Raw genomic sequence first — 14,135 nt, forward strand, 5'->3', positions numbered from 1 at the left:
CTTAACAGTTAATGGTTAATGATTTTAATTTGGACGAGGTGGTTTTCATAAAGTGTTTGTGAAACCCTCATTTGTTGTTGTTTTGGCGTCATTTTTTCTCTTTAGCATTAGTTCGACGTAAGTTTTTTTAACAGTGCAAATGTGAACCTATTAATATATTGAGCTGGTTGTGAAATTTTGCGTGACTTTGGCATTGACGTTTTTTTGCTGTGTCACTCTGTCTCAAAAATGACGGATTCCATCTGCGCTCCATTGCAATAAAACGTGATCCCTTTAGTTTCTTTTGTTGACCGGCATTCTTTTTGTGCTTAGACACAGAAAGATTTCCGTTCCAATCACTTGCTTTGATTTTTGTTTTCATGTCACTTATTGTAATTAATAAAGAAGTTTGTGGGTAATTTACGCTAGATACTTTTTTTGCTGAACGGACTTCACTATTTTGTAACGTGTTTTGATGATTTTGACTTTAAAAAACTGGGAAACATATGTTTCTTTTAATTTGTTTTTCTGTTGTTTTTTGTTTGATTTGTCATGTGCTTTTTTTGGCCATCAAAGGTTTTTTCATGTTAAACGGTTTCTAGTTTGTTCGATCCTTTGAATTGTAGTTCAGGAGACTTCTGCAATGTTTTTTAATTCGTCAGCTTAACCTAATTTTGTTAAAAATATTTGAAACCAGTTTTTGTTGACTTCTACCACTCATTAATTACTTTGAGTGCGTGAAGTCATTTATTAGGTTAACCGTGTGATCACAGATTACTTATATCACTCATGAAAATGAATTTTGCCCCCTTGGTTGTTTACCGACCTCTATAACGCAAAAGACGGTCTCGGCTTCTGCTTTTGACTGTGTTATATGACTGATGTAGTCTATTTATAATGTAAACTCTTAAGCAGTTTTCATTAAAGGTCACGCAAACTAGATAAGCACAAGCCATTTTGCATTGACCGTAGAATATTTTTTGAAATTTGGTTCGAAAATAAGGATAGAATTTGAGACCAGAACTTTGTTTGCTTAGCAATTTTTTTCGTCTTTGCTCTAAGTGATCCATTTCTGGCGGCAATGATTTATCTTGCGGGTGTTTTCCGACAATATACCCGTCATGTTTAGGTTGTTTTCTGGTGTATATCTTCTGTTTATTAGAAGATTGTCCCCAAAAATTATGTAGGTTTTGCATTTTTCCAGTTTTTTAATTGTAGTTCTCTTTGAGCTCCAGGTTTTTAATTGATAAGTGATTAAGAGCCGAGCACATAGAACGTATACAAAGGATTTCACTTCTAGTTGCTTTAGAATAATACGAAGAATAATACGAATACTTCTGATATCACTTATAACGCTTTTGACAAGATTTTAGCTTAAAGTATGTTGGTATGCTACGCACAGAGTCGCCGGAGCCGCCTTGTTACGTTTCTCTTTCGGTGTCAGTTGTTCTACCCGAAGTGAACTGTATCGAAATTGCTTAGAAAGCTTCTGTGCATAATATGCATATTTTTGAAGCAATTGATCATTTTTATGCATTTTTTAAGAACTGTTTTGGCTTTTATTCTGAGATGTATTCCACTGTGAATGTTGAACTTGAATAAGGAAAAACTATTGATGTATGGGAGTATCGGCAAAAAGCGGCTAGATCCCGAAACAAATTTGTTTTCAATATCTTTGTGGGATGAACGCTATATTCCCTTATGCTCTATGTCAAGAGCAATGGATTCAATTTTTGCTGGTCTTAAAATTGAAAAAGGTATTTGTTCATTTTGAAGTTTAGTCTTGTTTAGTCATCAAACGGTTTAAATTTATAACTATACATTGCAGTCTGAGCGCTGAAAGCTGGCATTTTTACTGAAAATATCTTTCTAAAGACAACGGTAAATCGTTTGTTCTTTTATATGCTCAATGAATTTTCGCTACACTGTTTTACTTCAAAATTGAGATGCTTCTATAAAACTTAATGTAATGTATTGTTTTACATTGATGTTTGTTTTAATTTGTAATGTTTGTTTTAATTTGTAATGTTTGTTTTAATTTGATTCTCATGACTTCATTTTGAAGATTTACGGGTTTTCGGTGGTAGTCATTTTATAAGTTTAAAACTGTTGTTTTCTTTAAAAAAATTAGGATCTAAGGAATATATGTTATTACAGTTTTGATTAATTGCTCTCAAAGTTTCGAGCAATTGTTTTAATTGAGTTGTTTTTTTTCTGGAAATTTCTGGCTTCGCTGTTTTTTTAAAGCTTTGTTGTAAAGCTTCGGTGATTTGGCTTCTCAGGTGACTTCTCCGAATTATTTATTGATTTGCGCGTGATCTAAATTGTTCTCTCATTCATAATTATCTAATTTAATTTAAGTGGCGGTGAGTTAGTAAGAGTCTGAGGAGTACCTCAAAATTTTAGTTGTCGGTCTAAATGTTATGAAATAATGTGTAAAATAAGCTTTGATGACACCATTTGAAGCTCCATGATGAAAATATATAGCCTACTACCCTCACAGCTTAATTAAATTGAACCGTGGCCTGTTTTTATTTTTCTTAATTGATATTTGTTTTGCATTATTATTTTTTGCCAGTAATAATGTTTTTGTTGTTGTTGTTGTTGTTGTTGTTGTTGTTGTTGTTTATTTAAATTGAATCAGCGTTGTTTTCATTTGTAAAAAATGGTTAGCTGATGGGATCGATATGCTTGATTCCCCTGGAATGTGTTGAATAACCTATTTGTTTGCAAGCAGAGAGAGAATCTTCTATCCGGGTACAGCAATAGCTTCAGATTTCTACATTCCCCTGTATTGTTTTTTCCATTCAGAGACCAGATTTAAATGATGGGCGAGCAAGAATATCGATGCATATATCATCGATCAATATATCAAGCATATTTTCAAGTTTTCACATCGCTATTTTTCAATTATTTTTTGAAGCTGTCAATGATTGTGTGGTATAATTTATTGAGAAAACCTCTTAGAATCCTTGAGGATTGATTCTTGATTGGTTTAAGTCTCAATCAAACCATTTTCCAGTAGCTCAAAAGCTCAACGAATCGACTAATAATTGTCGTCTGCACCTTGAAACGGTTTTCATAAGATAAATTTTTTTGTAAATCGCTTGCTCATTTGAGCTCTGAGCACCTTAAACTTCACGAATCTCTGTAGTCAAATATTACTTAGTGATATTAAAAAATCATTTAAGCTTGGCACCAATCGGTTCATGTGATACCTGATCGACATCATCAAAGACATATGAGAGATATTGTAGTAGCTTAGTAGCTTTTGACGAAACTATTAGTACGACAAAAGCGAATATAGTCCACATTTTTGGCCGGTATCATGCATAAAAATACTGACGGCTTGCTACGTTTTTTGGGACCAAAAGTAGGAAGAAAACAGCGCTTCTCACGGTCAAAGTTGACACTGTCAAGGACGAAGCTTCAGGGTCAAAAAGGACATTTTCGGCAATGTCATTTTTGGCCGTGAAAAAAGTCTTTTTCCTATATTTTTGCTAAAATATTAGCAAACTATCTGTAGTTTTGGCTTTCCGAAAAAAACTCTTATTAAAGACTGAAGAAATAAATAAATTCATCAAGTTGTTTCAAGTTTTTTGTTGAAGAAAATATCAATTATTTCGAATAATTAATCGGAATTTTTGGCCCGTTAAACTGGGAAACAATTAATAAGTTCTGTCACCATGTTACGCACTAACTTTTTTGGGCATTGTCCTGATGTTTTAGAGGGTAATAATAAGAGTATTTAACTAAAAGTATCTCCATTGTACAATGACATATGGTTGTTTCATAGTGCGATTTTAGCTGATATAATTTCAATGTTAGTAATAGCCGTTTATTGAGCGGTTGGAATCCGTGATATATCCACTGATTGCCTTGTTTTTTAATAGTTTTTTATTGCTATATTCAAGTTCTGTGAGTGTCTACTATTACTTAGGAATTTAAATAAAGTTTTCTTGTTCAATTATTTTCTCGGAAATTAGATAGTATTTTTTGAAGGAAGAAATATGAGTTTCAAGAGTATTTCTGAGTTTCACTATCAACTGGTTATCAGGCTGGTTCTCCGGTGTTCTGGTGATGGTAGATTCAGCAGAATTTTTAACCAATTATACAAATTCATCTTCACTGAACTCAAAAGGTAAATACTGAGGCTCTTGGGTACGTAATGTTTATCAGTAATCTATCAGTATGCGGTTATTTTCAATTAACATAAACAACTAGAGATTACAGTCCTAGATAGAAAAACGGATTAAATATGGCTTTGAAAACTATCTGAATTTGAACTAATTTATAGCACTCTATATGGATATTTAAGGGAAAAACATCACGTAGCTGTGAGGCACAAAATTGGGGCGTTTTTCGTCTTGAGAAAATTATACATCAAAGAACTATTTTTCTAAAGAGCGCATAGAATACACTAAAACGCTTATTAATTTCAAGAGCCTAGCAGGATAAGTCCTCAAAATACGTTTGTAATAAATTGAATGAAAAGCTTGAAAATCATGGACTTGAATAGTAGAAGACTAATTTAACATTACAAGCCCAACAGACAAAAAGTTCTCTTGAACTCAACAAACTGAGAAAACTTGAAATAAGTAGCAGAACTTATTACTTATGTGTTTAGCCTTTAATAATCATTTTTTTCAAAAAGTCAACTGAAGTTTTTGACGAAAAAAAAACTTGGGGAAAAACTAAACTTTTTTCACGGTTAAAAATGAAACAGCCGATAATGCTGTTTTTGGTGCTGTGGTTTTTGACGGGGAAAAGCGTTGGTTTTTACTACTTTAGTGCAAAAAACGTAGCATGCCGGCTATGCAAAAAAAACGACAATACTCAAGCTTTCTCATGCAAGATACCGAATAGAAGACGAAACCGACCAAAAGATATGGCTACATATCGTCCTTTTACCGGCCTTCTCTCAAGTTTTAATACAAGAGTTTTTAGGAGTTGGCGAAACATAGCAAAGGCAATCTCCAAGTCTTTAAAGTCATTACATTGTCACCTCACTAATAGTCTAATTCCCTGCCTTCAAGTTGAAAATTCAATATTCGTCGAGTCCTGAATTTCAGAAAAATATATGGATTTAGATTTACTCTTTTGAAGCTCAATTGGGTTTTGCCATGCTGAGGTCTAGTGCTCACATTGGCTCCTCGTCCTCAGGGACTGCAGCTTCTCTCAGCAGTTACGACTGTCTTCGAATCCTAGTGTTAGGAGACAGCGGAGTGGGCAAAAGTAGTCTGGTCCACATTCTGTGTCATGGATCTGTGCTGACTAACCCTACATGGACAATTGGGGCTTCGGTTGAAGTAAGGCCCTCAGATAATAGATTTTCACCAGTGTTATCTATGGAATCGAATGAATAATGCGTGCAGAATAGAAAGCCTTAGTGCCTAAAATAAAATTATTGATATCCTTTATTAGTCTCCGCATAAATATCTTCACTGAAGTGAAGTCTTTTGATTTAACATTTCTTTAAAATATATCATCGCAAGGAATGTTCCCTGAATGGTGTAAAGGGAATTAACTTTTCCAAACTAAAATGCTACGTTTTTTGATTTTGTGTACTTTGTGCGTTCATTATATATGCCGCGGTGAGGCTTTTTGCGGGAGACATTTTTTGACAGCAAATAACATTTTTTTTTGCAATCCTCTGAACGTGCCAGTGAAGTGATGTAGTTTAATTTGTTAGGTGAAGCTGCACTTTTACAAAGAGGGCAGTGATCTACATCAAGAGAGCAGTGAACAACAGAAGCCAGTGATCATAGAGTTCTTCGACATAGGGGGATCTCTGCAACACAAAACCAGCAGGCACATTTTCTACCAGAAGTCGGTTACTTAATCGAACGACAGACTACATCTTTGTTATTTTTATCTCTGTCTTGACTCTAATACAGTAAATCTAGTACGTCCGCTACTGTTGCGCCTTTTCTGAAAAATTTGTTACCTTTGAGATTTTCGGAACGATTATAGTAAAAATGTTGGATATTATGCATTCGTTCTTTGGTTTTTCGGTAGAACTTACGTCAAACCTAAATTGGCTATGTTTGCATTGCTTTACAACTGAGGAGTATAATGAATAAAATATTGCCATCTTATCTTGAATGGTTTCACCAATTGATGAGTTATTGTTCCCTTTTTGTCAATGTCTGCATTCTTTGTTTCTTTCGCAGCTTCCACGGAGTGATGTTCGTGCATGATTTGACCAACAAGAAGTCTCTTCGCAATCTGCTCAAGTGGAATGATGAGTTAGTCTATAGGGACCAGGAGAACCCAGGTGGTCCAATATCGTACGAGAGCCTGATGAGAGGGTACACAGATTACAGAACTGACAGGTTAACTAATCAAGTCTTGAAAATATTTTTGTTTCATTCGTTGTTTCGACTCCAATAAGGATGGAACTAGTGCAACCTTCTTTTTTCTTTACAGGCCTGTTACCGATCGAAATTTGTTGTATCTGTGAAAATTCCTTGGAAAACTGTGAAGGCAGGTTCTAATATTCTTAGTTTAGAAGGGAACGAGTCTGTATTTTTCTCAATGTTTGTTTTTAATATAAAACTTTCATTAATAATAGCTGCGTAGCCATAGCTGAATGGAGCTATTGTTAGTCATTTCTTAGTTTTTGTAACGTAACCTGGAGTGTTTTTTTTTCAGGCGGCGTTTTGACCTACAAGCAAATGATTAAATTTGCCGTTTGAACTAATTTTGGCTAAGCGAGAGAAGTTTTCGCTCATGCGCTGCTTCGAGTGAATAAATTTTGGACTTCGAAAAGTGTTTTTGAGAGAATGTGGCTTATAGATAACCGTTTTCAGCCGTTTTCGCCCATTTGGCTTCTTAGTGTACCCCTTCTAGTTAGATTTTCGGAGAAAAATTTTGATCGACGCTATATCAATATGTATACCCTCTGTAATTCATTTACGTTATTTTTCAGAGCATAGAAAACGCTTCATGTGCAAAATTGGCTCATGTTTTTCTTTGTTTTAATTATTTTTTGGCTTTATTAATTTTGGAGAACTGAGCGAATAGTTGTACTCAGTGTATGTAGTTTACACAGATGTCGCCACCAAGGAGGAACTATCTGTTACGTTTTTAGAATGCTGCAACCCCAAAACAAAAATGTAGTTGTTTTTGAGACGTAAAATTTAGTTTTCAGTTTATTTAATTCAGTTCAATTTCTAAGAATGTTATCTGTCTTATAATTTTCTAATAAGAGTTCGAAAGTTTAAAGGTGGAAGCTTAAGTGGATACTTGTTATTTAATGTGGCATTACCGTGGTCAGTTATTTTATTTTATTGCTTTCTCTTCGTCTTTTAAAATTTGGCTATTTTTCAGCGTTATGTTACCAATATGTGGTTTCAAGCTTCACAAATTGAGCTCTCTCAGTCCTTTCATGCGGGAAATATGTGAAGATAAAAGTCGTTGTTGTTTTTGTATGTTTTGTATGTTTTCAGAATTATGTCGTTATTCTTTTTGTTCATTTTTAGTATGCAGTTGTGACGAAAGTGTTTGAGTTGCCTCGTTTTTCTCTCTTAAGGGAGCATATTTTTTTTAATAGCCGCACAGCGATAGCTGGGGCTATTATTGACCTTCTCTTGGTTTTTTTATTTCGTCGTCATGATTTTTGTTACGACCATATGACGTCACAGCCACTTTTTGTTCATTCGTTCATGCAATTTCAACTGAATTGTATGTGTGACGTCATTTTTGCTCTTAGTGGAGCGAGTTTTTTGTTCATGCGCGTGATCAAATTTTTGGTCACACTTGACTTACCTCACTCTCAAAATGACTTCCTAACTTTGAAATTGACTTTTATTTACTTTAATTCAAAGAGATAAGGTCAAATGGGTGTGTGTCACACTAAATGAAGGTTATTTGAGATCAGCTAATAGAGGCAGCAATAACTTATACAGATTTTTAATCAAAATATAACAGATCAGCCTTCAATGAAAAGACGAATTTTTTTGGTCTGTCTTTTTTACTGTTTTTTTTAGACTGCCGGTCTACAAATCTATTGCGGCTATTTTCTGGCAATCTGCCAGCTATGTTTATTTTTTTAATCATCGCATTGTTATTGGTCAAAATACCAACTGGGCGGCCGATGCCAACTGCGCAAATTATAACAAATTTTTTCCAAATCAGAATGACATCTCGTTCATTGGTAACAAATTTACCTTGAATGCTTCTGTTTGTGACAAAACATGTTTTTCTGTTATTAAAGTTTGCACATAATAATTCGATTCTGAGTTTGTTGTCCTATTTCTCCATTTTTTTGCTTGATAAACTGAAATAAATTTTTTCGCAGTTTCTTTTGGGCTGGGTTTCCGTAGTTTTTTTTTTACTATTTTGAATTTTGGAATAGATCGGTTTAATCTTTGCCATATTTACACAGATGTCGCCACCACAGAAGAATACGTTTTTAGAATGCTGCAATCCCTAAACAAAAATTTTGTTGTTTTTTGAGACGTTAAATTTAGTTTTCAGTTTATTTAATTCAGTTCAATTTCTGAGGATTTTATCTGCCTGATATTTTTCTAGTGTCCTTGGTTCGAAGTTTAATACCGAAGCTTAATTTTTGGATACTTGTTGTTTAATGTGACAGTTATTAGCTTGGTCAGTTTTTTTTGTTTTTTGTTGCTTTCTCTTCGTCTTTTAAAATTTGCCTATTTTTCAGCGTTGTTACCAATGTGTGGTTGCAAGCTTTACAAATTGAGATTTCTCGGTCCTTTCATGCGCGAAATATGTGAAGATAAAAATCTGTGTTGTTTTTGTATGTTTTGTATGTTTTCAGAATTATGTCGTTATTCTTTTTGTTCAATTTTAGTATGCAGTTGAGACGAAAGTGTTTGAGTTGCCTCATTTTTCTCGCAATTTTTGTTGGGTTTTGTGCGTGCTTGTGAGTTCCTGTACGTGTGTGTAAGTGCTATGCATAGGTGTTTGACCGTGAGAGGGAGCAGTTGTGTGAATATTTGTGTGCGTGTGCATTCTACTTTCATGGTAGTCTGTCTTCATAAATGCTTAATTGGTCGATATGTTCATAGACTCTACCATATTTGGATCTCGAAGTACTTTTTTGTTAGAAACGTCGGGGATTGAACGATTGCTCTGTTTTTGGCATTAAACCAAGCCTCAGCTTGTTGCCTTTTATGATTTCATGGATTACTATATTTTTGGCTGGTCAGCCAAATTATTTTGATACTCCTGTCTGAAATTTAGCTTGTTGTTCCTGCTTTCTGACGCTTTTTGTTCCGACTCACTTTAGTGGGGGGAAGAACTATATACTCAAATGTGAGTAGAATCATTAGAAAGCTCGTCCTGCGTAGAATACAATTAGAAAGGTTATCTTAGTTTCGGTTTTTAAAGGGAGTTATCGAGGTTTAATTTTTGTGAACATTTGAGTGATATCCTTGATTGATTGAATGATTTTGCTCACATTTTCCGTAATTCTGCTAACAATTTTTGTCATTTTTGCTAGAATTTTAGAATTATGCAACGATTTGAAAACAGTTGTTTTTAGAGATGTAGAAGTACTTCTGAACTGTCTTTAGCTAAAACTTTGGCATAGTATTGTTTTTTTTTTAATTTCAACCCTTTTTCCATCAAAAAAGGAACCAAATATGCATCTTTTGCTCTCTTTGGATAAGTTTGCCGTAAATGCAGACAAAAAACTGCTTTCGAAATTGTGAATCTGTGGCAACTCCAGATTACGCAAGCCTCATGTGAGAGAGTTCTGAAGACAAAATTTTGCCGGTTTTCCGAAATTAAAAATGGACTTTTCAGCTTTTTCCACTTTTGAATCTTATTTTATCCACCAACTTGTTGCTTAGTCTCAGCAAAGACCGGGTGTATGTTTTCTATTGGAACAAAATTTAATCATAATCGCAAATTTATGTTTTGTAAAGTTTTTTGGCTTGGATACTATGAATTTTAAAACGAATTTTGTTGATTTGTGGACATTTGAAAATTTTTGATGTCCTTTTTTCATCTTTTGGCGCATTATGACATTAATGAGAGGTCTTATATCACATTATTGGTGTTGAAAGCAAACTCAATTTCAAAAATCTAATATTTTTTGTGAGAGTAACAATTAGATTATCTAACAATTAGATTATTGTTTTAACGGCTTCGACAGCGTTTCTCCGAAAATTTATTTGAATTTTGGACTTTTGTATTTATTTGTCTTTGTTTTTTGTAGACCTATGACGTTTTCCGCTAATGGCAAGCCCTAATGGCTTCCTCTGAATGCATAAATAAAATATTTTGGTATCTCAGTTTCTATGGCTTTGTACTAAATTGTTTTCAAAAAGTATAAACGTATTTCATATCTTTGCTTTTCTCTTCTTTTTTGTCTCTTTTTTAGTCTCATGAGTTACCGTTCACAATTCACATTATTGATCGCATGCTGCTGCAATTGATCTTTTTAAAAGATTATGACTTTAACTGCTTCGACCCTGTTTTCGCGCAAAATTTAATTATGTTTTATTTTTTTTGTTCCCTATGTAATCTTATGACATATGCTAGATTATGATAATTCCTAATCGCTTTCTGTTAAGACATACGTTTTAAAGTTTTCAAGGAAATGAAACCATTGATTTAGCAGATTTTGCTTTTTGTCCGTTTCTTATCCAGTCAATAATGAAGGGTAACATACCAGATTATTGCTTTTAAAAGGATGCTAAATTGAAGCTTTCTGATTTTTTTTGTGAATAGATGTTTTTAACGGCTTCGACACTGTTTTCTTGTAAAATTCAATTAGGTTTTTCTTTGTTGTTTAGTAGTCACAGGGCAAATTCTGGATAATTACAAATCTCAATCGACTTCAAAATTAACTGTTTTCAAAAACATTTGTATTTGCTAACTTTGTTCCTTTTCGGTCTTTTTGTCCATTTGTTAGCTATTACCATTAGTGGAGGGTCACATATTACTTCATTGGTGTAGAAAAGTGGCGGAATGAAGGCGTCTAATGTTTTAATGAATGGATTATTGTTTTAACGGCTTGGGACCACGTTTTCTCGCAACATTAATTTCGCAATATTAAGGTTGGTTTCGGCATTTGCGTTTTTTGTTGTGATATAGTATATTCTGGAATATGGCAAGTCTAAGTCGCTGCCTATGGAGGTGTAAATGAATCCATCTCCATCTAATGTATTCAGCGGTTAGCTAAACTTGTTTTATAACTTGACCCTTTAATTTTTTTCTACGCGTTACCTAGTATTAACTAAGGGTAGGTCCTATATCTTTTCTAATGAAGTACAAGTTAATTAGGTTAGTTTGTTTTTTCTGATGCTTTTTGGACTATGTTATTAAGTATTACTCAAAGTAGACATCGAAATTAATTTGGCCGTAATTAATGCTTGTCGTTAATATTTGATTTTGCTGTTTGTTTTGTCTCGCAGCCTTATTAATGGCAGATTTCAGAGGCCCTCTAATGTGTTATTTTTAAAAAACTTTTTTAGTAGTTTGAATTGACATTTTTTAAAAATTTTATCACATGAGTTCTCATCAGAACAAAATGTGAACTTTTAAAAATTGTTATTTTGTTTCCTTTTTTGTAGGCAATTAAATGAGGTTGAGTGGGGTCGGAACATCATGTGCGAACAAACATTACCGAGCCTCCTTGTTTCAGAAGAATTAATGACCGTTCAGACGTTTAAAAAAACGACAATATTAATGCTTTCCTTATGTTCATTTTTGTTGAAAATGTTTTCTTACATTGTTAAGAGCAGATCTTTTTGTCGAAATCGCTATTGCCGTCATTTTATGTAACTACGGATGTACATATTGCATTTCCAAAAACATTGTTAACAAAAACCAATAAAAGGAACGGATTTTATTTTTTGGCGGTCTGAATCATTCTGAAACAAAAAGTTGGCAGAGAAAGCACAAAACAAGCTTAATTTCTGACGGGAGTATGAGAATAGCTTGGCTGATCAGCTAAAAGATTAGAGCAATCTCTAAACTCATAAATAAAAGGCCGTTATTTAATGTGCAAAACACAGCCCCGACGTTTCTACCAAAAAAGTACTTCGACATTCAAATAGGATACAACATATGAATGTATCACCCAATTGAGCATTCAGGCATACAGACTTACATGCTCACGCAAGCAAACAATTACGCGCATGCTCCTTCCTTCACACGGCAAACACCGATGCATAACACTTACGCCCACGCACAGAGGAGCATGCACACCAGAACATGCACGCAGAAACACAAACAAACACGCTTCACTGTTGACGAATCTGATTCATGATTTTCAATTTCATATCAGACTTTTAAAAAGTTTGTTAATAATGGATGCCAAATTTGATTTGGTCAAATAGTCTTTAGAGGTTATTGTAAGCATCTGAAAATCGTTCATTTGAAATTTGAATTTTAAAAAAATCTTTCAAACGACAGATGAGCGGTTGGCTTCGTCAGTAGCTAGCCACGGTTTAGTGAGGCTAGCTTTAGCTTGATTTGACTCTGAAACTCTTAGTTTTCTAGCCTTGTTAGATAATAAATCAAACAGAAAACTGATATTTTCAAAATTTTTAAAATATTGCAAAATTTAAAAGAAGTTTCCAGATTTGGCAGTGAAAAAAGTGTTCAAAACGAGTTTGTGTCTCTGGAGTTTTGTCAAGTAACCAATTTGCAGGATTTAAAAAGTTTCGTTGGCCAGTAATGATGTTTAAACACAGAAAAGGACGAAAATATTCAAAAATTTTAAAAACAATTGCAAGTTTTAACAAAATCTTGCTAAAATTTGTGATATTAAAATCTTCAGAACCACTTCATTCTTTCGTTACACTATACAGTATCCCTATTTCAAGCCTTAAATAGTTTCAATGGCTCATAATGATCCATAATCTTGGAACATGATAATAATTTTCGAAAAATTAAAAAAAATTTAATTTTATCAAAAAATTGCTAAAACTCTAGTTATTTAAACTTTGGTAATTGTTCCATAAGCTCTAGAAAGTTTGCAGCAGCTTCTTATCAAACCATGGAGGAGGTACTTAGGACAATGGTGCCGGAAAATATAAAAAAATTAAAATATTTAAAACACTTAAAATTGCAAATATTTTAAAAAATTGCTGAAGTTCGTAATATTAAAATCTTTAAAAACTTTCCATTACATCGAAAAACTGTGCAGTAACCTATTATCAGACCCTAGAGGAGGTTGTGTGGCTCTTGAGGCTGGAGAAACCTAAAAAAATGACAAAAAATTTCAAGAAAAACTTAATAAAAACTTAAGAAAAACTTAATAGTAAGCATCTGAAAATCGTTCATTTGAAATTTGAATTTAAAAAAAATCTTTTTGAAGGCATTGAAAAACTATGAAACTTGATGCGAAACCCAAAAAAAAAAAAGAGAATTGGTAAAGCATTTGAATAGTATTTTCGCCTTAATGTAATAATGTTACAAACGTTAATGATGAGTCTCCACGTTTGCAACCTCTAACCCTGTGAATCCGGAAATAATCCTGCTTTTTCGATTATTCTCGTTAATGTTTAGGTACCTCTCAGTTCCAGTTCTAGTAGTGGGCACTAAAGCTGACATGATGCCGAGCCCTGCCAGACTTGACCGAGTGACGACAATCGGAAAAGACCTCGGAGCCTGTGATACAATCAAATTAAATTGTCTCAACCCAAGTACTGTTCAACCAGGAACTTCATGTGCAGTTACACTAAGCAAATTCTACGACAAAGTAATTGAGAATTCGACGAGTACTAAACTGAACAATAGTTATAGCGGTAGTAATTATGCTAGTACAGATATCAATAGTGGAAGTAGAGTTACGAGTGGTGGTGTTGGTAGTGGTAAATTATCCTCATCGGCTAATTATTCCAAACTGTCATCAGGTAATTTAACAAGGATTCATATTGAATAAATATATATTTGCTTACTTTGAACCAATCCTTCTGATAAATTATTGTATGTGTTTAATATAGGGTAATAAAGCCGTATTGTTTTTGTTCTCTTTTAGCTCGCATTAACAAATCTTTTTCATCGTCATAAAACCCGGAGACAGCATTTTTTCTATCATTATTGCATTCTTATTCGGAAAAAATTGACATCGAAAAAAAGCATAGAACATAACCGACTAAAGTCGGGCAAATTGCTCTCAAACGACAGATGAGCGGTTGGCTTCGTCAGTAGCTAGCCACGGTTTAGTG

At 33.8% G+C, this 14,135-nt stretch overlaps 1 protein-coding gene across 1 annotated transcript; it reads left to right on the forward strand.

Annotated features, from left to right (window-relative positions):
- The first annotated feature begins 5,055 nt into the window (after positions 1-5,055).
- LOC142338590 (rab-like protein 3) lies at positions 5,056-13,934 on the forward strand. The gene is made up of 4 exons (XM_075388408.1): positions 5,056-5,288; positions 5,672-5,808; positions 6,153-6,314; positions 13,474-13,934. The coding sequence occupies exons 1-4, from the start codon at positions 5,103-5,105 to the stop codon at positions 13,847-13,849; spliced, it is 861 nt and encodes a 286-aa protein (XP_075244523.1). The 5' UTR covers positions 5,056-5,102; the 3' UTR covers positions 13,850-13,934.
- The last annotated feature ends 201 nt before the right edge of the window (positions 13,935-14,135 follow it).

The sequence above is a fragment of the Convolutriloba macropyga genome, chromosome 4 (assembly GCF_964194025.1).
Source record: "Convolutriloba macropyga chromosome 4, txConMacr16.3, whole genome shotgun sequence".
Classification (NCBI taxonomy): domain Eukaryota; kingdom Metazoa; phylum Xenacoelomorpha; order Acoela; family Convolutidae; genus Convolutriloba; species Convolutriloba macropyga.